At 37.3% G+C, this 25,082-nt stretch overlaps 2 protein-coding genes across 5 annotated transcripts in view; one reads left to right on the forward strand and one right to left on the reverse strand.

Annotated features, from left to right (window-relative positions):
* Positions 1-25,082, forward strand: part of LOC129771066 (Ig-like and fibronectin type-III domain-containing protein 1) — a 436,355-nt gene that overhangs the window by 177,935 nt on the left and 233,338 nt on the right. The gene's annotated exons all lie outside the window — the stretch shown is intronic.
* Positions 13,713-14,338, reverse strand: LOC129771071 (elongin-C-like). Its single transcript, XM_055774364.1, has 2 exons — positions 14,018-14,338; positions 13,713-13,946 (listed from the first exon to the last, which is right to left on the reverse strand). The coding sequence occupies exons 1-2, from the start codon at positions 14,293-14,295 to the stop codon at positions 13,805-13,807; spliced, it is 420 nt and encodes a 139-aa protein (XP_055630339.1). The 5' UTR covers positions 14,296-14,338; the 3' UTR covers positions 13,713-13,804.

A 25,082-nucleotide genomic window follows, 5' to 3' on the forward strand; every position in this document is an offset into this window, starting at 1 on the left:
GGGCCATCACAATCCTGAATGGTGCCTACAAAATTTTGTATCAGATCCTCTTCCGCCGCCTATCGCCAATAGTAAGTAGATTTGTGGGAAGTTATCAGGCCGGATTCATGCCCGGTTGCTCGACGACGGACCAGATTTTTACACTGCGGCAGATCCTCCAAAAGTGCCGCGAGTATCAGGTCCCTACACACCACATCTTCGTCGACTTCAAGGCCGCATATGATACAATCGACCGACGACAGCTATGGAGGATCATGGACGAACACGGCTTTCCCCGAAAGCTGACAAAACTGATTCAGGCAACGATGAACGGTGTGCGGTGCAGTGTGCGGATCTCAGGTGAGCTGTCGGAATCATTTGAGACTCACAGGGGACTTCGACAAGGTGATGGAATCTCCTGTCTGCTCTTCAACGTGGCGCTGGAAGGTGTTATGCGGAGAGCGGGCTTCAACATGCGGGGCACGATTTTCAACAAGTCTAGTCAGTTTATCTGCTTCGCCGACGACGTGGACATAATCGGAAGAACACATGCGACGGTAGCCGACTTGTATACCCGACTGAAACACGAAGTAGGGTTGATTGGGCTTGGGATCAATGCGTCTAAGACTAAATACATGCTAGCAGGAGGGACTGATCGCAACAGAGTTCTTCTTGGTAGTAGTGTTGTGATCGACGGCGACGAGCTCGAGGTGGTAGAGGAATTTGTCTACCTTGGCTCATTGATAACAACTGACAACAACAACAGCCGTGAAATTCGAAGACGCATTGTCAATGGAAGTCGAGCCTACTATGGGCTCCGCAAATCCTTGAGGTCCAACAAACTCCGACCCCGTACGAAGTGTACCATGTACAAATCCCTAATTCGACCGGTTGTTCTCTATGGGCACGAAGCATGGACGATGCTTGAAGAGGACTCACAAGCGCTTGGAGTTTTCGAACGCCGAGTGCTCAGAACAATATACGGTCGTGTACAGGAAAGCGGAGTATGGAGAAGGAGAATGAACCACGAACTGGCGCAACTCTACGGCGAACCCAGCATCCAGAAAGTCGCCAAGGCTGGACGAGTGCGATGGGCAGGGCATGTTGCAAGATTGCCGGACAGCAGCCCTGCAAAGATGGTGTTCGCATCGAATCCGGTAGGAACAAGAAGGAGAGGAGCCCAGCGAGCGAGGTGGTTGGACCAGGTGGAGCAGGACTTGGCAAGAATCGGTGCAGCCGGGAGTTGGAGAACTGCAGCCATGGATCGGGATTATTGGCGAAAAATTGTGAAGAAGATCTAATCTCTCAATGGGATGTAGTATCATTATAAATAAAATTTCATGTTAAGTGCTAGAGAATGTAAGAACCTACAATAACTTGTTGACAAAAATGATATTTTATGCAGATATCTTCATTAAAACTAATATTGAAGTAGTGTTCGGAATATGAATCAAGTTTCTACGCATGATTCAAAATCCGAACACTTCATTTACAAATGTAAATTTACTGAACTTCTTCTTCTTCTTCAATGGCACTAACGTTCCTGGAGGAACTTCGCCGTCTCAACGTAGTATTACTTGCGTCATTTTTATTAGTACTTAGTTGAGATTTCTATGCCAAATAACACGCCTCGAATGCATTCTGAGTGGCAAGCTCTAGAATACGCGTGATCACAGTGCAAGTCGGAGGAAATTTCTTTGACGAAAAATTCCCCCGACCAGAACGGGAATCGAAACCCGAACACCCGGCATGTTAGTTATGACGCTAACCACTCGGCCAAGGGAGCACAAAATTTACTGAACATTAATGTTATAAATAATTGACTAATCAAAGCTCTGATATTCTACTTTAGTATTCAACCTATAATTTATAATATTAAGCATTTGCAAAAAAGTGACAGTCAAAATCAATGAATTTGCGTAAGCAAATTCTGTAAAAAACGAACATTGTTAATTTTTCAGTTTTTGTAGTTTTTTCAACTATTGTGTTTGTTGTTCTCATGTTTAGTGCTAGAAATGGTAAGAATCTACAACAAATGGATGAAATAAAGTGATATTTTATGCAGAAATCTTCATTAAAATTAGTGTTCGAAATATGTTTCAAGTTTCTACGCATGATTCAAATTGCGAACACTTCATTTTTAAATGTGAATTTACTGAACTTTAATGTTATAAATAATTTAATATTCAAAGCCCTGACATTCTTTGAGTTATAGACTTCATTTTAACATCATTTACAAGTATCCATGTAAACTATAAGAAACAAATACGATCAATAATTACAAAAGCAAAATCCAAAAAGGACTAGCTAATTCACTTTAATTTAATATATCGATCATATGAATTGGTCTAGTAGTTTTAATGGTATGATTTTTTTTTTTAAAATGCATAAAAAATGCAATGCAAAATGCAAATTGCCGTTCGGAATCTGAGACAAAAGTGTTCGGAATATGAGTCAGTGAAAAAAATGGTGTTCGGAATTTGAGACAAAAGTGATTAAACATATTTTTAGTTTTTCACCATGAACATGCATTTGTAAATCAATTTTATTGTAGTCAAATGGAAAAGATAGGCTGTATTGTTTCGCTGTATTAATTTCGCGAAAGAGTACCATTTTGAGTAATGAGACACTGTTTAATGGTCATCAAAGCTTAAGTGTTCGGAATATGAGACAGAACGGTATCATATGAAAGGGCTTGACTAGTACAGCACAGTTATTTATGATAAATCCAACTCCAAGATGGCAAAGTACTTTTTTCATGCAACTTCCGCATATGGGTATCGAATGAAATGATTTGACTATTTCAAAACAATTTAACAATTCGAAACATTTTGAAAATGTTTAGGATACAAAACGAGGAGAAAACTGTGTCGTTATCGAAAACTGCTATGCTCTTTCGACTGATAATTCGACATGATCAACATTATATGGATCAAGAGAAATCAGTTCGAGTGATCATAAAAAAGCTCTGTAATGAGTGATTTCGGAGCTGGTAAAGCGATTTAAAAATCTGGAGTCAGACGAATTAGTAACCTAACCAATACTGCTAGATCCTCACTTCAAGCAGCAAGGTTTTGGGGATAACAGAAAGTGCAACAATGCACACCAGTCGTTGATAAGGACGCTAAAATTTACATCCAATTTACATACAATATCTATTGTCGATAAATATTTAGCGGAACCACATTTGCTGATAATAAGCAACCTTTTGCTTTGGTGGAAAGAAAGGAAATCTATCTCTCCGCCGCTCTACAATTTTTTTAAATATTATGTTTTCCAGCGACTTCAGAACCATTTGAACGAGTTTTTCCAAAAACAGGAAAAGTTTGTAGTGAAAGATGTAGTAGACTTTCATCGGATAACATTGAAAACGTAATATTTAAAAATAAAAAAGGAAAGAAGATTATTGTGATGGAAATATATTTCCTGCACTGGTTGTTGTTTTGAACCTTATAAATAGTAATAGTAATAGTAATAGTAATAGTAATAGTAATAGTAATAGTAATAGTAATAGTAATAGTAATAGTAATAGTAATAGTAATAGTAATAGTAATAGTAATAGTAATAGTAATAGTAATAGTAATAGTAATAGTAATAGTAATAGTAATAGTAATAGTAATAGTAATAGTAATAGTAATAGTAATAGTAATAGTAATAGTAATAGTAATAGTAATAGTAATAGTAATAGTAATAGTAATAGTAATAGTAATAGTAATAGTAATAGTAATAGTAATAGTAATAGTAATAGTAATAGTAATAGTAATAGTAATAGTAATAGTAATAGTAATAGTAATAGTAATAGTAATAGTAATAGTAATAGTAATAGTAATAGTAATAGTAATAGTAATAGTAATAGTAATAGTAATAGTAATTATCGTGGAATTGCCATTATCTCTTGCATTCCTAAACTATTCGAAGCAATAGTCAACGAAAAAGTCTTCCAACAAGTAAAGAATAGAATTACGTGTATGCAACATGGCTTCCTCAAAGGCCGTTCAACTGCAACTAATCTGTTGGCTTTTGTGACTTTTATTTTGAATGCAATGGAAAATGGCAAACACGTAGAAACTCTTTACACTGACTTCAGTAAAGCATTTGACCGCATCGACATTCCATTACTACTCTTCAAATTGCAGAAAATAGGAATGAAACAAAGACTCCTAAACTGGCTCAATTCTTATCTAACAAACCGTGAACAAATTGTTCATTTTCAAAATTCTCTTTCAAATCCAGTAAAAGTCACATCGGGAGTCCCACAAGGCTCTCATCTTGGTCCTCTTCTTTTCATTCTGTACGTTAATGACATCTCCTTCGTTCTCAAGCGTATCAATGTACTTGTGTATGCCGACGACATGAAGCTTTTCGCGGAAATTGGAAATGAAAACGACATCGAAGCATTTCGAAACGAAATACATGTATTCCATACTTGGTGTGATAAAAATCTACTAACACTGAATGTGAAAAAGTGCAACTCTATAACATTTAGCAGAAAAAAACATGTACCAAATATTGTAATATGTCTTGGAAATCAAAATGTAGAAAAATGTGAAATAGTTAGAGATCTAGGCGTCGTCCTGGACTGTAAACTCACATTCATAGAACACTACAACTCTGTAATAAATAAGGCGAATAGTGTGTTAATTTTTGTCAAACGCTTCTCACATAACTTCCAGGACCCATACACAATAAAGCTTTTATATATTACATATGTAAGGCCTATTCTGGAATACTGTAACATCGTTTGGAACCCGTATATGGTCGTACATGAAGAACGCATTGAGTCAGTCCAGAAACAGTTTCTTCTATTTGCACTTCGTAAACTCAACTGGACCTCATTTCCACTTCCTTCATATGAAGCACGTTGCATGCTCATAAACATCCAAACACTAAAAGAACGCCGTGAATTTGCAATGCTTTCTTTTGTTAATGACCTAATTTCGCAACGAGTACAGTCAGCTGAATTACTAGAAAAACTAAATTTCTATGTACCTGGGCGTCAACTAAGAACGCGAAATTTGTTTCTAACCAAAACATCCAGAACAAATTATGCAAATAACGCCCCTATCAATCGCATGATGCGTATATACAATCAGCACTGCGAAATAATTGACACAACAATGAATAGTAATAGTAATAGTAATAGTAATAGTAATAGTAATAGTAATAGTAATAGTAATAGTAATAGTAATAGTAATAGTAATAGTAATAGTAATAGTAATAGTAATAGTAATAGTAATAGTAATAGTAATAGTAATAGTAATAGTAATAGTAATAGTAATAGTAATAGTAATAGTAATAGTAATAGTAATAGTAATAGTAATAGTAATAGTAATAGTAATATTAAAATATAATAATTATTAAATACCGCTAGATTATCAGTTATAACAAGCTTTGCCAGTAACACCGGCTGAGTGTATCCTATGGCTTACCTTCCCTACTAACACATCCCTAAATTCCCGTGACATTTATGAGAGGTCGTAGAGTTCTCTGCATATCTCTTAAGTAAATGTTGAACTAACATTCCTACCCTTTTCCTTAGCAGTTGCAAGGACGTGGCCAGGACAATTCTTAACTGTTGGAGAAAACATGTCTTCATCTAAGAGATATTACTTATCATCAGCAACGGATGGAGGCTAGTTTTTAACATAACAGTTCTGAATTCGTACCACCTACGATATTGTGCAACTTGCTCAATGCTAATGCTAATGCTAATGGTTGTTGTTTTGAACCTTATTTTTTTACGTCTTCCATTCTTTACATATCCGAATAAACCATTTCTTGAAAAGAGCCGTCGAGCCGCCCAAATGAGCCGACTCTTGTCATTGAGCGCACGGCTCTGAGCCACTCACTGAAATGAACCATTTTGCCCATCTCTACGTCACAGGCACATGTAGGATACAGGGTTATCATATCTACAGAATAATATGTATTTCTGCAGATTTGTCAAACCTTTAAAAACTAAGAATCTGTAGTTTAGAAGATTACAAATTTTTCGGATCCCATACATAATATACTGATTTTTCCGAGTGGTTAGCGTCACACCTAACATGCCGGGCGTTCGGACTCGATTCCCGCTCTGGTTGGGGGGATTTTTCGCCAAAGAAATAATCTTCGATCTGCACTGTGGTCACGCGTATTCTAAAGCTTGTCACTCAGAATGCTTTCAAGGCGTGTTATTTGGCATAGAAATCTCAACCAAGTACTAATAAAAATTACAAAGCAATATTACGTTAAGACGGTGAAGTTCCTCTAGCAACGTTGGTCCCATTTTAGAAGAAGAAGGTATAAATATGCCAAGATCCGTGTTGGTCATGAATCGGTTAGCATTACAACACCTAGATAAAAAATGAAAAAAAAAATTATTATAGAAAACCGTGAATGTAATAATAAAATGTGTGCTCATGCTTAGCATTAGCATTAGCATTGAGCAAGTTACACAATATCGTAGGTGGTACACATAATAAAATGTGTGCTCATGCTGTCGTTAAATTCAATTTTTCTTCGAACGATCTTGTTGTAAGGATTGAGAAAAAAACTATCGATACGTTTTGTCGTTGGATTACCTCTCTTTTCACAGGTCATTTTTTTAGGTGAATAAACAAAATGTACATGGTCGGTATTTGAAATTTGACATGACATTCCGTGGCTTGTCTGTTCGAGAAAGATTGTCCGAACTTCTTTGTCGTGAAATGTACTTGGCAAATACGCTTGTGCTGAATTTATTTCCTGCATTGGACATTTTTTGAAATATTTTGAAAAATAGATTAGATAATAATTGTTTTTCAAACAATCCAAAGCGACCAAATGAGTTTAACTCAATTCAGAATATATTAGAGCTCAAATCATTCTAAATTATGAATTCGTCCGCAACAAAATAGCTCTCACAGAAATCCGTCACCCAAGTTAAACTTGAAACTAAACAGCGAAACGAATTTTGATTCATTTGAACGACTCGATGATCAAACTTATATCACTTTTTCTGAACTACTCTTTGTCATTGATCAATAAGTTGAACAAAACATTTCAAACAGAAACACATGAATTAACTCAGATCAATTCGGAAACCAGAGCTCTTTCTAGTCATGTGTGTCTAGAATAATATATCAAATCCAAGGTCACAGGATCAGACTTTGAAGATTTTGCACATCACCTGTAGTAGAAACAGTATTTCATGAAAAGGTCTACAACACGAGAAAATTTTGTTGTAGTCCATTCATTCAATCTATAAGGAAGATTGTTCGACTGATGAACGATGTTTGAATCTGAGTAACTTTATATACAGAGGTACCTTGAAGATACCTGTCTTCAGGTACAATCTAGGCATAACGTAAAAAAGTTGATTGTATTCGTTCCTATAACGTCCGGTTGAATCAACGAGGTGTATTTGTGTTGTTGGGATTTCAATTCTATTTTGAAAACTGTTTATGTTTTGATTTTGTAAACACGAATAACAGTTTAAAAGTTTGTATTGAGATAGAAAAAAGATTTTTTAATATCGTTACGTTTTGTATTGACCCAAATGTCTTCAAATGTTTTTCAACGTAACTCCTAAACATACGAGGGTCGTTCAAAAAATAAGTTTTAGTGCATCAGAAAAATTAATTTAGGACAAAACACAAGGTGATTTTCGTAATCTACGTTTTATTTTCTATTTTTCTACATAATCGCCGTAACGTTCGAGGCATTTTTCATAGCGTGGCACGAATTTTCCTATTCCGAGCGCAAAGTGCGTAGCGTCCAACTTTTTGAAGAACGATGTAACTGAGTCACGAATTTCTTCAGTGTTATCGAATCGTTGACCGCCGAACGACTGTTTCATCACCGTACTATTGTGAAGTTTTGGACCCATTAAGAACCTTGGAATTTTTCTATGTTAACAAACATTTTTGGGCACAAATTATGAATACCGATGTGATTTAGAACAAAAAATATCTCGAGATATTTTAAAAAAATATTTCTAATTTATTATCTTTTTTATAGTAAATATGCTCTTTTAATGTGTTTGCCGTGTTATACCACCATGTTCATGAAATTTTATGAATTTACGTATAATTTTCAACAATTTTTTTAAATACATAATTATGGTAAAAATATATGTTTAGAAGTTACGTTGAAACGTAGCGATAATGTTTTTCAACGTAACTCCTAAACATATAGTTTCACCATAATGGTGTGTTTGGAAAAGTTGTTGGAAATTATAAGCAAATTCATAAAATTTCATGAACATGACGGTATAACACGACAAACATTACTAAAATCAATACGCCCTTTTCAAAAGTTGCACTTGAGTAATAAAAAATCCCAATTAGTGTGGAAAACTCATATTTCCTCCAACCTAAACGGAATACAAACTTTCATTCGAATCAAAAAAGCTCATGTTTTGTCATTTGTCGATTTCATTTGGAATTAATCTATTAGGCATTTCATCTTTCGAATAAAGTGATTACACTACTACTACTTGTTTTAATTGGAAAAGAATTATTAACGCTTAAAGTAGGAATCGATTTCCCTTCGAAAATACCCTGTACAAATAATACCCCCCCTCACCACCAATAGGAATCATCGATCGATTATGGCATTCGTCAACAAATAATATTAAAACTCCTGCTTTCATCAAACAATATGGTTTCTTTGATATGGTGGAATATTTTCTACACCATATCAAACATTTCATTTTCTCCGCTATCAAATCCATAGCAAATGTCACCATTTGTAAATAATAATAAATAATGTATCGAATTGTCATCCACACTTCGTTCTTCGCTAAACGCTTCGTTCGATCCGGCTGCAGAAAAGAAATGGAATTGGGAGAGATGAGCAGTGTTCAAGTGCGGGTATTTGTCGCATTCGGGTAAATGTTCATTCGGGTGAATGGCATTCGGGTAAATTTGCTTCGGTTCAACGTGTTCGGGTGAATGGTATTCGGGTAATTGTTACACAACCGTTATTCATACAGATGTTTTCGGAACAACTGGTTTCGAATCTTATTACGAAAAAGCTCCCCAGAAAACATTAAATCGTTTACAAGAAAACCTGTTTTTGCGCGGTTTTTTTTTTGTGCGGTATAAAAAAAGAAGCACATTTGACGAAGTTATCGTCCATCTAGTTTTTTTTTCGATGGAAATGCATATATAGTGTGAAAAAAGCATATTTGAGTCTGAATTACCCACTTCTCAAATCATTCCCATTCTTCCATCAAATGCTCTAAGTAGTGCATGACATGATTTCTAATAGCAACAAGTTTTGACATGCAACTAACAGCACAACACAGCAACACGGAAACTAAAAGGCAAACTGTCCCATCGCAAAGCAGGGAAACAAAAGGAAATCGAACGGTGAACGGCGTGGATTTGAACTATTTTCTTGAGGGAAACTTTTTTTATGCGGCCCCTATCTACCGCACAAAAAAGTTTTTTTCAAATTGTGTACCGAACACGATTCTTTAAAGCTACTGGTGAAGTTTTGCACGATTTTTATGCGATATTTTTTGTGTGGTCCCTATCCCCCGCACAAAAAAGGTTTGCCTGTAAATGATTTTTAAGATACACAGCAGTCACAGTCGACTTGACTTCAAGCTACCCTTGGTGGGCTCTTTTGTATTCTCTCGAGCGGGTACGAGCTACTGCTTGTATCGTCAATGATATTTTTTTCATTTGATTGTCTTGAAAAAGGTCTTTTAGAAAATCAACCAATGAAGGGTCCTGTGATCGAACCCACGACAATAATGTTTCTTTATTTGATTGTCTTGAAAAAGGCCCTTTAGAAAATCAACCAATGAAGGGTCCTGTGATTGAACCCACGACAATTCGCTGAATGAGCGAACGCGTAACCAACATGACATCGTCTGCACAAATTGGAGTCGCTACGGTGCCCGAATTGGTAGTCCGGGTTAGAAATTCACCTTGATATCTGAACAAATGTATGAGGAGTAAAAAGCTATCTTTCCAATGCTATTTTAACAACTAATTCCTAAATTTATACAATGTTTTTGCTATAAAAACTTTCTTTGCATACTTACATACGTAGCATGGATAATTTTTGACAAGTTATTGTCTTACTATAAGTCACTCATAGAACACATTTATGCATGATTTGGTGTTCTAAGCTATGAGTAATAATATAAGTGTAATAAATGAGCTATATTAACAAAAACCGACTGACCGCATTGTTGACTCAGTTATTTTATTGTATTGAATTATTTTATTCAATTCGATTGTTTATCACTTCGAATATTATAATAGAACGCTTTAAAATTATCGAAATAACTCTTTTTTTTACGTTTACGTACTTTTTAAGAAACAGCTGGAGATGGTTGTATTAGGTTGGGGAAAAAGGAAAGAAGTCCATTATTTTCTCGATAGCTGGCTTAAGTGATCAATAGCTCGCGTAATATCGATCATACAATTTCAAATATAGGCTCTTTGTAAAGGTTACATTTCACACTAAAAAAATCCTTTGCTGTTTTTTGTTTGTTCCATTCAGTTGTAAGTTGCAGGGTGTTAACAATGGAGGTCAACAAAGAGAAAATTCGGTACTTTACACTTTTGCTTTTATAAATGCGAAATTGCAAGCCAGGCCACTGAAATTGCGATTGGTGTATATGGTGTCGATACTGCAACAGTAAAATACGTGCAACTTAATTTATTTTTAATTTTTATTTTTATTTAGGCAGACTTATCTCACTTCTTAACTAGGCGAACCTAGCCAGAATTTTCACCTGCCCCCGGGCTTCTGAATGCCAAAGGGGGACTAGGCTCTGCGGAATGCACGTATCTGCATGCTCGTGCTGTTTCAGTCCTGACCGAAAAATTGTCGGACAATCGCGCAGGTGCTAAGGATGACCGACTTTTGGATGCCGGCCAATTCCTTCTCCATATTCAACACCTTTAGCGCTTCCAGAAGTGTCTTCGGGACAATTCCAGTTCCAGAGAGAACGACTGGAACAATTCTTGGGACCTCCCTTAGCCCCCACAGTTCCTTGAGCTCCACGGCCAATGGTCAGTACTTGCAGATTTTGCGACCGTGGGTCTCCTCCAGATTCTGGTTCAGTGGAATAGCGACATCGATGATGGTGACTTTGCGGTCGCTCTTGTCGTAAACAATTATATCTGGGCGGTTCTGGTGGATCGAGAGGTCGGTCAGAACAGTGCGATCCCAGTACAGCTTGAAACGGTCATTTTCCAGGACAGGTGCAGGCAGGTACCGGTAGTTTGGTACGTTGTCTTCCAGTAGAGCACATTGGAGCGCCAGTTGTCGATGAACAATACGGGCCACGTTGTTGTGGCGCTCGGTGTAGGCTGCGTTGGCCAAAACGGGACAGCCTCCCATAATGTGCTCTATGTTTTCACCTGGTTGATGGCACATCCGGCAAATGTCATCAACGTCTTGATGCCAGACGTACCGCCTGCAGTTTCTCGTCGGCATTATCCTGTCCTGGATGGCTATCATGTCGGCTTCTACTACTGAAGAGAGTTCACCACGCGTTAGCCACAGATTAGATGCGGCCTTGTCGACGTGTGGCCGGTCCAGTTGATGGGGGTGGGCACCATGCACTGCCTTCTGCTTCCAAGCTGCAATCTTCTCCTCCACTGTCTGCAGATTGCAGTTGAGTTGGTACTCCGCTTGCGCCAAGTGCAGAGCGCTGTATCCTCTGTCGGCGGCGCAGACAGCCCGGTATAGCGCGTTTTGGTTGGCGCGTTCTGCGAAGTACTCGCGCAGTTGTCGTACCTGGGCAACACACAGTGCAGATATGTCGACTATTCCAAGTCCCCCTTCTTTGCGTGGCAGTGAAACTCTCTCCAGTGCCGATTGAGGATGGTGCATTCCGGCCTCTTTAAATGCTTTCCTCATCCTCCTCTCAAGGTCCTCTAGGTCAGTTTTGCTCCATTTGACTACACCAAAACTGAAGGTCAGCAGGGGAACCGCGAATGTGTTGATCGCGCGTACCTTGTTCCCCGCGTTGAGGAAAGTCCTCAGGACACAGTTCACTCGACTCAAGAACTTGTCTCGCAGCTCCGTCTTGATGTCGGAGTGGCGAATCCCGGTGAGCTGTCGGAATCCAAGATATTTATAGGATTCGCCACGAACCATGTCTCTTATGAACTCGCCGTCATAGACCTCGTAACCTCCGGATTCGGTAAGCTGCCCTTTCAGCAGATGGACACAGCGGCACTTGTCAAGGCCGAACTCCATGCAGATGTCCCTGCTTATGTCTTCGACAACCCGGATAGCTACACCTAGACGCTGACGTGAATCAGCGTAGACCTTGAGATCATCCATGTAGAAGGTATGGGTCACTCCTTCGTGGGCGCCGTCGCCATACCTTATTTTATAGCCATGACCGTTTCTATTGAGCGTCCTACTGAGGGGGTTCAGTGCCAGACAAAACCAAAGCGGTCTGAAAGAGTCGCCTTGGAATATCCCCCTCTTTATCTGCAGCGTTCTAGACTGCAACACATTTTCCCCATCACTGAGGTGCAGAGACGTACTCCACTGCCTCATCGCATGCTGCAGGAACCTAACGACGACGGGATCAATTTTGTAGAGCTCCAATACCCGGACGAGAAACGAGTGAGGTATGGAGTCATAAGCCTTCCTGTAATCGATGTAGGCCATACTTAGGTTCCGCTGGTTATATACCGCCTGGCCGACTATGGCTGCGTCGATGATGGCCTGGTCTTTGCAGCCATGCGTATTTTTCCTGCATCCTTTCTGCTCTTCTGCGATGATGTGATGCTGTTCGCAGTGAGCAGAAACTTTGGCGGTAATTATGCTGCTCAGTATTTTGTACAGACTCGATAGGCACGTTATCGGTCTGTACTTTGATGGGTTCAATGTGTTGCTGTCTTTCGGGAGGAGGAAGGTGACGCCACGGGTGGCGAATTCAGGAAGGTTGTGTGGGTCACGTAGCACCTTGTTGAAGCACTCAGCTATCTTTGGATGTGCGACGGTCAGCTTCTTGTGCCAAAAGTTCTGGACACCATCGGGGCCCGGTGCTGCCCAGTTCCTCAGGTACCGCGAGGCTTCGCGGACATCGTTCTCTCCGACGATGATAGTTGGCATCTCTCCAATTTCACCACAACTCTCCTCCTCCCGTCTTAACCACATTTGCTCGTCGCGATGTTCTACTGGGGTCTCCCAAATACCAGCCCAGAAGTTCGTCACATCGCTAATATCCTGCAAACTTTCGCGGTAGTCGGGCTTCTCGTCGCTAATGTAGTCGTAGAACGCACATTTATTTTTTTTATATTTTAAATTTTTTTGTTTTAATTTTTATTTTAGTGCAATATACTAAATTGAGATCCATACTGTCAACGAATGGGCCGTTTGAAGCTAGCGATTGACCAGAAACGTTTGAAACTGGCTAACAGCAAACCCTCATATAATAGCATTAGCGATATGAATTATTCGCAAATGCACATGAGTAGTTTATGGTAGCACTAAATGTGTTTATAATGCTTTTAATGCTGATATCGAACTTACAGGAATTAAAATAAAAAGATTCTCAAATGCTCAAAATCGCTTTTACATTCCTATTACGATTAGAATAAAATCTTGTATTTGTTCCTTGTACTGTAATAAAAAAAAATACGATAATGGGTTGCCATTTGAATGAAAATGATTTTTTTTATTTTTATTCTTCCTCCAATTATTGTATTTAAAAAACGGTATATGCAAGCGAACACAGGACTAGCGATATCAGAAGTGAAATCGATTGTATTTCTCCAAAAGATTTCCTACTTCTACCCGTATTTGTCCAAAACAAAGGTCATTATGATTGTTCTTGTGTTGTAATTATAGTTTTTCTACTCACTAGTTTAAATATTTATATATTTAGGAAATTAGCGGCCAACAAAAGCTGGAGCACCATATTAAATTCAATGGGGAATTCTGGTGCGCTATTGCTGCTATTCATGTAGCGATGTTTGTACTCCAAATACTGACATACTTTTTCGAGTATTGGTGATCTTAAATTCGATGGAGAAAAAAAACAATAAATAACTGGAGTAAACGATTCCATTATCATTAGACTACTTACGAAATTTCCCTGAAGTGGATCGTATTTGTTTCGGATTCGGCAAATTGACCAGGACCGGAGAGCATAGCTTGGATGATGTCCGAGAGGAATGCGTGCTCACGTTTCACGATAAACTCATCTCCTTCGGCTGAAACTAACTTTATGAACTCCGAATCCGGTCCCTCGCAGTTCCCGATGTGATGCTTTGATTTCTCGCAGTTGTCCATTGCTGTAGCGCTTGATTGTTTGGTGGGATTCGAGATGTAAGAGTTTGATGATTCCGACCCAATGGTCCGCATTTATATACTGGATTCCAGGAGTATGGGTACAGATTCGTCCATGAGGTACCTGGGGAGATTCCATATTATTACCCGATCTGGACAGGTAGCAGGTAACATAAGTAAATACGATTTAGATTTGATTTTGGATTTGGATTACAATATTTCTCACATTTCAGCGCATACAAATAAACTCCCTAATTAGTTCATTGTGTCAATTAGGTAACTTACCAGACCTCAGGGTATAGGGGAAGGGCGGTAAGAGCGGACATCTTAAGAAAAAGCTGATTTTTTCATGAATTTCACAAAAAAAAACTAGTTATCTCACAACGAATCGATAGTGTCTTTTTATATCGAAAATTTTACTTGAGGCGGAAATTTTGGAAAATTAATTTGTCCGGCAGTTTTTTGAAAATAAGAAAGATACAGGAAGGACGGACACTTGGAGGGAGAGATAAACATTTTCTTTTTATCCCATTTGTTTATTTTAGGCTCATTAGCATTTAGCAGTAACAGAGCCGAATTTTAATCGTGTACATATCACATGTTTAATCATATCTATGAATAGAACATTATACAGTTGCTATTTTTCGGCGTAAGAGTTTCTTTCTGTTCTTCCATTATCCAGTTAGACCACCGGACAGCGGTAACAGTTGATTGATCATTGTTGAGTTATTTATAGAGCAGCAGCCCGATGTTTCTTGCAGAGCAGAGCAAGTTGTATGGATGAATCGATTTTATTTCGACCGTGGATCGATCTCCATCGCTGATGATTGTTGCATGGATGTAGCTATTCTGTAACAACACAAAGATGGTCAATGAGGGTCCTGAGTTTTGAACCCCCAGAGATGAACAGTTGAAAGTTATATTTTTAAATTCAAATTTAACAAATGAACTTTTTTTCTGCAGACGAAAATTTACATCGTTCTGTTCTTTGCAGACCATTTTGTGGTTTTTTTCACAAATTTATTATTTTAGGCTTTTGTCTCGGTGTCATTCACTCGCTTTTTTTTTCACGATCACTTCACAAATCGAAGGTTTTCCGGTTACATACCTTTTCGATAATAACTTCAAAGCTGTTATAAACAAATGGAGTCAATCATGGAAATTGTTTGACAAATGAGTTTTATCCATTCTATTTTTTGACATTTGAATCTTCGTACATCCCTCCTCAATGGAACACTTATCACAGTTCCGTTTTTGTGGAAGAGACAATGCGGTTTATCAAGTCAATAATCATTTCTAAATTCACAAAATTCAGTTCGCAGCTGACCAATATATTCTTTGTTCATAATTATTGAAATAAACATCAGAACCTCGAGGTAAGGATAGTTCAAGGTATAATAAACCTTGAATAATCTACAATCAATAAACATTGTTCAAAATTAAGTTATGAGGTATAGTTTCTTTCAATATGATTGTGAAGACATTTGAAGACATGTTTTCGTACTATATGAAGACATTCAATAAAATCACATGGCATCCCTGCATAGACTTGGCCGATATTATGATTCGGTACCGAGATGGAAAATGTAAGGTGGGAAGATTTTTAAATCTGTGACATCACGGATTTTGTTAAAACAATGCTAGCGTTCAAATCATAAGGGCCCAACTGACATTTTGGATGAAACTGAAATTTCAGTATTATTGAGGAGATCTAAACTCAATTCCAATTCGATTTTACTTCTCGTTACGTCGACCAAAATCGTAAATGAACAAAGTCAGAGTTACAGAATCATTTGTTCCTTTGACGGAAAACATTTGATAGAGCATGGGATAAAACGTGGCAGGTTCGTGTAAAATGTACGAAAAAAAACTTGCCTAGATAGATTGAAAAAATGACCTAGATTGAGACGAAAACTTTCCTTCCTAGTTTTAGACAAATGAAGTGTTGATCACTTTAGCTCGTGACATGTTCTGTTTATTTTTAAATGATGAATGCAATGCGAAAAATATTTTTTTTTGAAATATGTAATTATTTTCTGTATATTCTCTTTCATCGTCATTCGTTGACACATTCATTTTTGTACTATTTGAGTAACTGACTGTTATATCTGGTATGTGAATTTCCTATCTTCCTGGCTACTAATACAATCAAAGTTTAATAAAACCAAAACCCGTGAATATTCCTACCTTCTATTCTTCATCTCGATTCGGTACTAGAATATAAATGAAGCAATCTGTCGAAGCATAGCGAAAGCTTTCGGGAGAAAATGAAGTAACGCGTTGTAAAAGAAAGAAGAGAAAGAGAGAATTTTGACCATATGCGCTTTAGATGAGAGACGGGCATTAGGGTGGCAATGGATGTATGGGAAAAAAAATTCATCAGCGAATTTCAAAAACCGACCATGTACATTTTGTTTACTGGCCCAAAAAAATGATCTGTGTTAAGTTCTAAGCGCTCAAAGTTTTGATTTTTTGATCCTCGAAAATCTTCCAAGAGGGGAGTAAAGGAAATTTGGAAAATCAATATTTTTTTTCGATGCCAAATGACTTAAAAATGCATGAAACGTCGAAACTGGTGTCATCTCGAAAAAAAATTTTTGGCCGAAAATCGACCTTTTTGGACTGTACAGGGCGGGCTCGATTATATACAGTCTCGGATTTCTTTACACTGTATATAATCGTGTAAATTTTTTTTCTATTCTTTTTTCATGCATATATTTTTCGTTTTTTGAATATCAGAGAAAAAATTAATTTCTGATTCATCTCCTTAAAGTCAGAAAACACCTTTTTCACATAAAAAAAATATCCAGAATCTCTCAGAAGTTGATAGACGATCATATTTGATGAAAAAAATTCTTCTTCGCATATGTTCGAATTTCAACAATAACAGAGTTATAGATTTTTTTTTGTTTCGGACTCTGTTGCCTCAAACTAGCTCTACATTAAAAAGTGCGCTACGGAAGACGATTTTGTTGCTTCCATTTGAGTAATTCCAAATGAAATCGACAAATGACAAAACATGAGCATTTTTGATTCGAATGAAAGTGTGTATTTCGTTTGGGTTAAAGGAAATATGAGTTTTCCACAGCAATCGGGAATTTTTTGACTCAAGCGTAACTTTTAAAAAGGGCGTACCGATTTTAGTAAGAGAAATCTTTGATAATTTATATCTTAAAAACTACGAGTCGTACTGAAATAGTGTCTTAGAAAGAGTTATAGAGTATTGATGGTTGAATAAGAAAAAAATGTACACTGAGAAAAAAAATGTGTACTCTTTTTTTTATTAACAAAATAAAAATTCAATTTGCAATATCCAAAATACATATTTTTTATTTTTTTTTTTCATACAAAAAAGAAGTCATGCAGAAAATTAAAAAAAAGGCCCAAGATGGTAAAACTATTTTTGACGAACTTTGTGAAACATCGAATTTTTAGGAATTTTCGAAACTTCCAATTTTTGTTTGTTAACAATCATTTTTAGCCACAAATTGTGAATCCTGATGTGATTTAAAACAAAAACGGTTATTATCAATCTTAGAAGGAGGAGAAGGAGAAGGAAGGAGATGTAGCCATTCTCGAAATAATTAAAAAAATATTTCTAATTTATTGTCTTTTTTATAGTAAATATTCTCTTTTAATATGTTTGTCGTGTTATGCCGTCATGTTCATGAAATTTAATGAATTTGCTTATAATTTCCAACAACTTTTCCAAATTCATCATCATGGTTCATTTTTTGACTCAAGCGAAACTTTTGAAAAGGGCGTATCGATTTGAGTAAGAGAAATCTTTGATAATTTATATCTCAAAAAATATGAGTCGTACCGAATAGTTAGAAAGAGTTATAGAGTATTGTTGGCTTGATATGAAAAAAATATACACTGAGAAGAAAAATGTGTACTCTTGTTTTCATTTACAAAATAAAATTTGAATTTGCGATATCAAAAAATACGTATTTTTTTTATATTTTTTTCAATTTCATATAAAAAAGAAGTCATGTAGAAAATTCAAAAATGGGCTCAAGATGATAAAACTATTTTTGACGAAATTTGTCGAACATCGAATTTTTAAGAATTTTCGAAACATCGAATTTTGTGTGTTAGCAATCATTCTTAGCCACAAATTATAAATTCTGATGTGATTTAAAACAAAAAAGGTTATTATCAATCTCCTTCTAAATGAAACCATTCTCGAGATATTTAAAAAAAATATTTCTAATTAATAATCTTTATTATAGTAAATAATCTCTTTTAATATCTTCGTGGTGTTATACCGTCATGTTCATGATATTTTATGAATTTTCTAATAATTTCCAACAATTTTTTTGATTGATTGAAGTTTGTATTAAGATGAAAAAGATTTTTTAGTTTCGCTACGTTTTGTATTAACCCACACGTCTTCGAATGTTTCGTAACGTGACTCCTAAACATATTTCATTACAATAAAGATGAATTTGGAAAATTCTTCTATATTTCTCCATTTCGCTACAATATCGATATAAACAATTCCTGGTGAAAATTCGAGCAAAATCTTCAAAAATCCGGATTTTTACCCCACTGTACATATAATGGCCACTTAAATTTCACCTTAACGTTGAAAGGTTACTTTTTTTCTTGAAATAAGTCATATTTGAAATATAAAAAAAATCCAAACGATATATGATCGAATCATATATAATCGAGTCTGTATATTCGAGGCCGACCTGTATTACAATTTTGTACATCACTCAAATTTCAAACAAAAATATAATTTATGTAATTAAATTTAAATGTTATTTTATGTATGAGTGTTCATTTTACCCGCCCTGTCCGTCTTTCTCGACTTTTCCTGCATTTGCCCCGACTTTTGATTTTTATGAATATAAGTCAATTTGACAGAGATTTTATCACCTTTCGATTCGTAGGTGAATAAAATTGAGCTATTACCACTCAAATTTAGTCATCAGAAAAACAAGTTACCGAAAATTTATAACATAAAATATTTGCAGCAAAAAACAATTATGAAGAAAAACATAAATAAAAGAAAAGTGTTTTAAAACCTGAAGTGTTTGATGGATATAGGAGTTGGGAGTCGGTATTTCTGCCTTTCGAATAAACAAAAAAATATAAATAATACAAAAAAATCCATTGAATTGCCAGTGTGCATGAGCGATAAGTGTCATTTACATAGCATTAAATACCAGTAGAATACTCATCTTAAATGAAAACAGTTATCAAAAAAGCGAACAAATATCGGACTGCGCATAAAAAAGGGGGAAAATGCATCTCAATACGAGGAAATAAGCTGACACTCACATCATTGTCATGTTTGTACGTTTTCCCACCCAGAACAAATAAAGTCACATTCATTTTCTGTTCCTTGTCCACTGTGACAACTCGCCCTGGCGCACACTCCACCCCGGGGGGAAACAATCCAGTCAAGTTTCCGCACCATCTCGCGCACTTTAGAGCCATCATTATTTATGGCCAAACCAGGAATAATGAATATTAATGGAAAGCGGCTTTATAACGTACAACATGATGGAGCCCCCGCAATTCATAACCATTTTCCCGCCATGCTGAGTGCTGTATATGATTGCCACATTTATGGCAGCTGGCGAGTCAATTTGGTCGCACCAAAACCAATTACATTTTATTTTTCATAATGTCGATTACTATTCGTGATAATTTGCATTATTAGCGAGTCTCCGCAAGCTTCCTCGGAACGTCGGAACATGTTAAGCGGTCCCCCCGTTGGTGGAATTCAGGTGTTTTAATTGGTACCCTTGCGTGTGTTTCGAAGGTGGTTTATTGGAGAATTCGTAATAACTTTGGCCTCTTGAGCGGACACTGATCATGAATCATGATGAATTCCGTCTTTAGAACCGCGAATTAATTCAGGTGACCGAATTGTCCGCTGGAATATAATGCAAACTCATCATTCCATACAATGAGCGAGCAATTGTCAGCTGGTTAGCCAGCAATAGCGGCAAATAACTCACAACCACCGTGCGAATGGATACATACCTCCGTTTCGGTTCACACACTCCCACCTAATCAGTGATGCTAATGGTGGTTTAGAACGTGTGCATCGGTCAAACTATTATATAATCATCTGCAGGCGCGAGGTAGCGATCAATCTTAAAACATTCCCTTCCTGTCTCACTCTCGTCGTCGTCTTCTCGTATTCGCTCTCTGTCTCACATCCCATCCGAAGCGGCACAACACACTTGTTGGAGCTCTCGCGCGCGGTCTTGGGGACTAATTACGCTCACCTTGAACGGTGTCTATTCTTACTGCCCTTCGCACACGACTTGCGATCTTCCCCGGCGGCTTCCCTTACCCTTGGAAGGTGGTAATTCATCATCGTTGTATTTCTCATGTGCCTCTGTGCCTTCGGCGGAACAGAACTCTCCTCTGCCAGGGTGGTGAGTGATTCATCTACACGGCACTTGTTGAAATGAGATGATTACGCACGGCCTTAGCAGTTTCAGTAGTTTGTTGTTTCGATTTGTACAGTCTTATACAATACCATCAAAATGGGTATAGTGTTTTGGGCATACATTACATCGATTTGCTTCTTGGTTCAATACAATATAGATAGTATTTTGTCTAATCGATTTTTACGTAGAACTATATCTTTTCAGGAGGACCTAAATACTGAACATGTACGAAATAAAGAAAGATTGTGATCTATCAAGATATGTTTGAGTTGTATCTGTAACCGATATAACTCGAACACTTCTTGATAGACCACAAATGTGTTTGCATCAACTGATTGGAAATATTTTATCGCATCTATCACAACAAAGAAAACTATTTTTTGAATCCAGTCCTGTTTTGTCCGGTTATTTTAATAGTAAGAAAATTGTTATTATATCGGTCACACATTATCATGTCGCGAGTTCGGCTAGACATTAAGATTCATTCAGAAAAAGTGTAAACAGATCGATGATGGTTGAATCAAACATAGGATTAGTATGGTTCCTTGCTGTGGTGGCTGAGAGCAGACATACGTCGTTACCAGGGTTTCCGTAATAAAATCTGTGTTTTTGGTCTCCAAAAATCTTTTTATCTGTGTTTTTTCTCAGAAAATTTGTATTGAAATCTGTATTAACCCTTTGCGGTCATTTGTCGGCTCTCAGCCACCACAGCTAAGAAGTATACTAGTATTATAATTTATGCAACAATGTATCAGTTCACACTTTTTCTCAACGAGTTTTTATGTCTTGTGAACCTATTCACAAACCAAAACGGTGCTACTATGAATCATAGACAACGGTACTCAGTATAAACAAAAATTGTCATCCGTGCTCGGGGAAAGAATGGAAACCTCCATGTATTGCAGCACTGTATGGATGTAACGAGCATTGTTTTGTATGTTCAAGCAGAAAGATAAAAGGCGAAAGACGACAAACTAACTATTCCGGTGATACATGTGACATATAAAGGGTGTGTCACATCAAATTGCATCACGGAAAAAACGCTGTAGAAATTCGCCCAGTAGACCGATCCTTTTGAAAATTTTAGACAGTAAAATAAAAACTATTAAACAACTTTTGGCATTTTCTTTTTATTCATACTTCGAGCCCAAGCCCGTATGCTCGCACCTTCCTTTTTACCCCGTCCATAAGGTTCTGTACAACGTCAGGTTGTAGTTTTTTTTGAACAGAAATCCATTTTCTCTTGAAGTCCGCCTCCGATTTGACAACTTTTGGGTTCTTCCGGAGGGCCTGCTTCATATCGCAGATCGCTTACCACACCATGTACTTTTTGGCAAACTTGGATAGTTTCTGCTTGGAAATCTCCTCCGGAACGCTGAGTTTGTCCTCTGCGGAGATGAACAACAGGCCCGGCAGCTGACGAAAGTCCGCTTTGTCGTAGGTTTCGTCGTCCATTACCAGGCAATGCGGTTTCGTCAGCATTTCGGTGTACAGCTTCCGGGCTCGCGTCTTCCCCACCATGTTTTGCCTTTCGTCGCGGTTAGGAGCCTTCTGAACCTTGTATGTACGCAGGCCCTCCCGCTGCTTGGTCCGCTGGACGAATGAACTTGACAAATTCAGCTTATTGGCGACATCCCGGACCGAACTTCTCGGATCACGTCTAAACTGCTTAACTACGCGCTTGTGATCTTTTTCACTGACGGAGCATCCATTTTTGCCGTTCTTCACCTTCCGGTCGATGGTTAGGTTCTCGAAGTATCGTTTTAGTACTCTGCTGACCGTGGATTGGACGATTCCCACCATCTTACCGATGTCCCGATGTGACAACTCCGGATTCTCGAAATGAGTGCACAGGATTAATTCACGACGCTCTTTTTCGTTCGACGACATTTTTCCAAATTTACGAAAAATTGACAGTGAAGCATGGCCAACGTGATCTATACACTCTTATCTGATTATAAGCGAAAGCTGAAGATATAATTCCTAAAAATTAAATTTCTACAGCGTTTTTTCCGTGATGCTCGAAGGCAGTTTCAAATTGCTCAGTTTTTTCCGATTTTTTTCTTATTCCTTCAAAATTAAAAAAAAATTCTAACCGTTACATTGATCTACGGATGGATCTCAGCTCAAATCGGACAATCTTTACTCGAATTTGATAACCACATTTTGGCGATTCATTTTCATTTTTCACCTGAAAATCTATTAATGTTTACAAAATGGTGAAACATAAATATCAATGTCGTCGAAATTAATTTCAATTGAATAAATTAACTCCAATCGGACAAACTTATCATTGTAGAACAAATGCGTAATATTATTTTACGATTCCACTTTTCACTGCAATACATATGCGCCCTTTTTTACATGCCCTTCTTTTAAATTTTCCTTTTTTAAAATATTCTTCAAAGCATTCTGTCATTTTAATTTGGTTGGAGACAGACACAACAATATATAGACGACTCAAATCTGATCAGCCGTTCTCTTGTGATGATGAGTTAAACGTGGGAAAAATCTTGATTAATCTTTATATGTATAAGATTTTGGAGCATAATCTTAGCTTTAGTATCATTGGTTGGCATAGTTATTATGAATTTGGATACCATCAACCACGTAAAAAATTGCATTTACTGTGCTTTGGTAGGAAAAAGATAAACAGTGATATTTATCTATTGTAAAGTTAGCTGATGACGCAGACTTTGGCATTTTTTCGCCTTAGATTGAACATGAGAAAACAGTATTACATGCTACACATAAATGACTGATTCGAATGTTGTATGAAACAAATTGGTGAGTTCGGAAAAAAATATTATTGTGATCAAGCCATAACTAATATTGGATCGTTATTTTGAAAAAATCTGTAAATCTGTATGGAAACCTTAAAAATCTGTAATCTGTATCCACAGATTCTTGGTTTCAAAAAGACTGAAAAATCTGTATAAATACAGATTATTCTGTAGATATGGTAACCCTGGTCGTAACCTGAACGAAAATACAACGCCTGTATTTATGAATCGCTCCTGTCGCAACGTATTTCATTTCACCATTTACAATGCATACTGTATTGATTTATCAGGTGGATGGCCATCTCTTGATTTTCAATCTGTCCCACGAGGAAGACACCATTCAAATTCGCGAAGATCAGTTTGGAGAGGACAGAGGGCAAGTTTATGAACATTCAGCATCGATTCTCTAAGTGTGATTAAGAAGTGACCATTATCATAGCTCCAGACGATACAATCGGATTTTGCTTAGATTGGCTGGGATTTTATTGCCTCTGACTTTTTCCTAAGAACTTTGGAGTGAGAAATGGTTTGACGGAGTTTCTGGTGCATGTATTTTTCCCCTTCATCGGGAAATCCAGAGAATGATCAATGTTGATGTTGTTGTCGACGATTGTATGAAACTCAGCCCAGTTGCTACATTGATGGCTACGTCTACAAAAGGTGATTACAGCCTTGATAGAGACACCACAGAGTAGCTTGTTTACAAACAGAGAATACTTGTTTTGTTGTTCACCTCATACACCATATTACAAAGAGGCCCAGAATGTAGACCTTGTTTTTCTTGGATCGGAAACTACGCAGGCGATTGGAGAGTTGGACGACTACGGGAATCAGCTGCTCCGATGTTAACAAAAAAAAATTGTCGCTTGTCGAAGGAGAAGGAGTTTTACCATGGTACCATGCTACCAGGAAAAACCCGGAAGAACGGAGGATTGTTGCAAGTTTAAATTTTAAGTACTTCTATTTAGCGTGAAGCATTCTGTAGAACTTTTCCTGTTTAAGGATGGCGAACTTTTTTTTTTCTATACATCTTGCATCTCTATTGTGCTACTCAATTAAGTTGAAGCGGTATAGAATCACAGTAGGCATTGTTTTGTCAGGATAAGTTCAATTGTTCAGTTGACCAGACGTACCAACAGTCCTCATGACAGTATTCTAGAGATTGTCGTATCTATTTCATATGACAGCTTTTTCTTAAAGACAGTCGCATAGTGCGAAAGTTATGCGACATATATAGCTACCGTCATGAATAGTACACGATTCCTTCTTCATATGCATCTATTCGGTTCATTCATCTACGACAGCCTTGGTTGTTCAGTCATAATGTAGCGTGTGTGGGAGCACAACTGAATCGGGTAAACCGAAGACGTTCATCCAGCCGTATGGCACCCGCCATGTTTTTGGTGCCAACATCTCACACGTCAGAAGTATTTGTTTTCTTCAAAACAGCGATCCGCGTTGACGGCAGTGAGCTTCGTTTACTAGTTTAGGGGAGCGTCAAAGAACAGCTGATTTTCAGTTGGAGTGAACGTTTTCAAAATTTAAAATATGAATGAAAATTAGCTTTACCATATCAAATTAGTATTCTGTTTAAATAAAAACTTTTTTGTTTGCAGGTGGGGAAAAAGTCTCATACGAAAATTGTTTATGAAGACTACTT

This window comes from Toxorhynchites rutilus, chromosome 2 (assembly GCF_029784135.1).
Source record: "Toxorhynchites rutilus septentrionalis strain SRP chromosome 2, ASM2978413v1, whole genome shotgun sequence".
NCBI classification, from domain to species: Eukaryota; Metazoa; Arthropoda; class Insecta; order Diptera; family Culicidae; genus Toxorhynchites; species Toxorhynchites rutilus.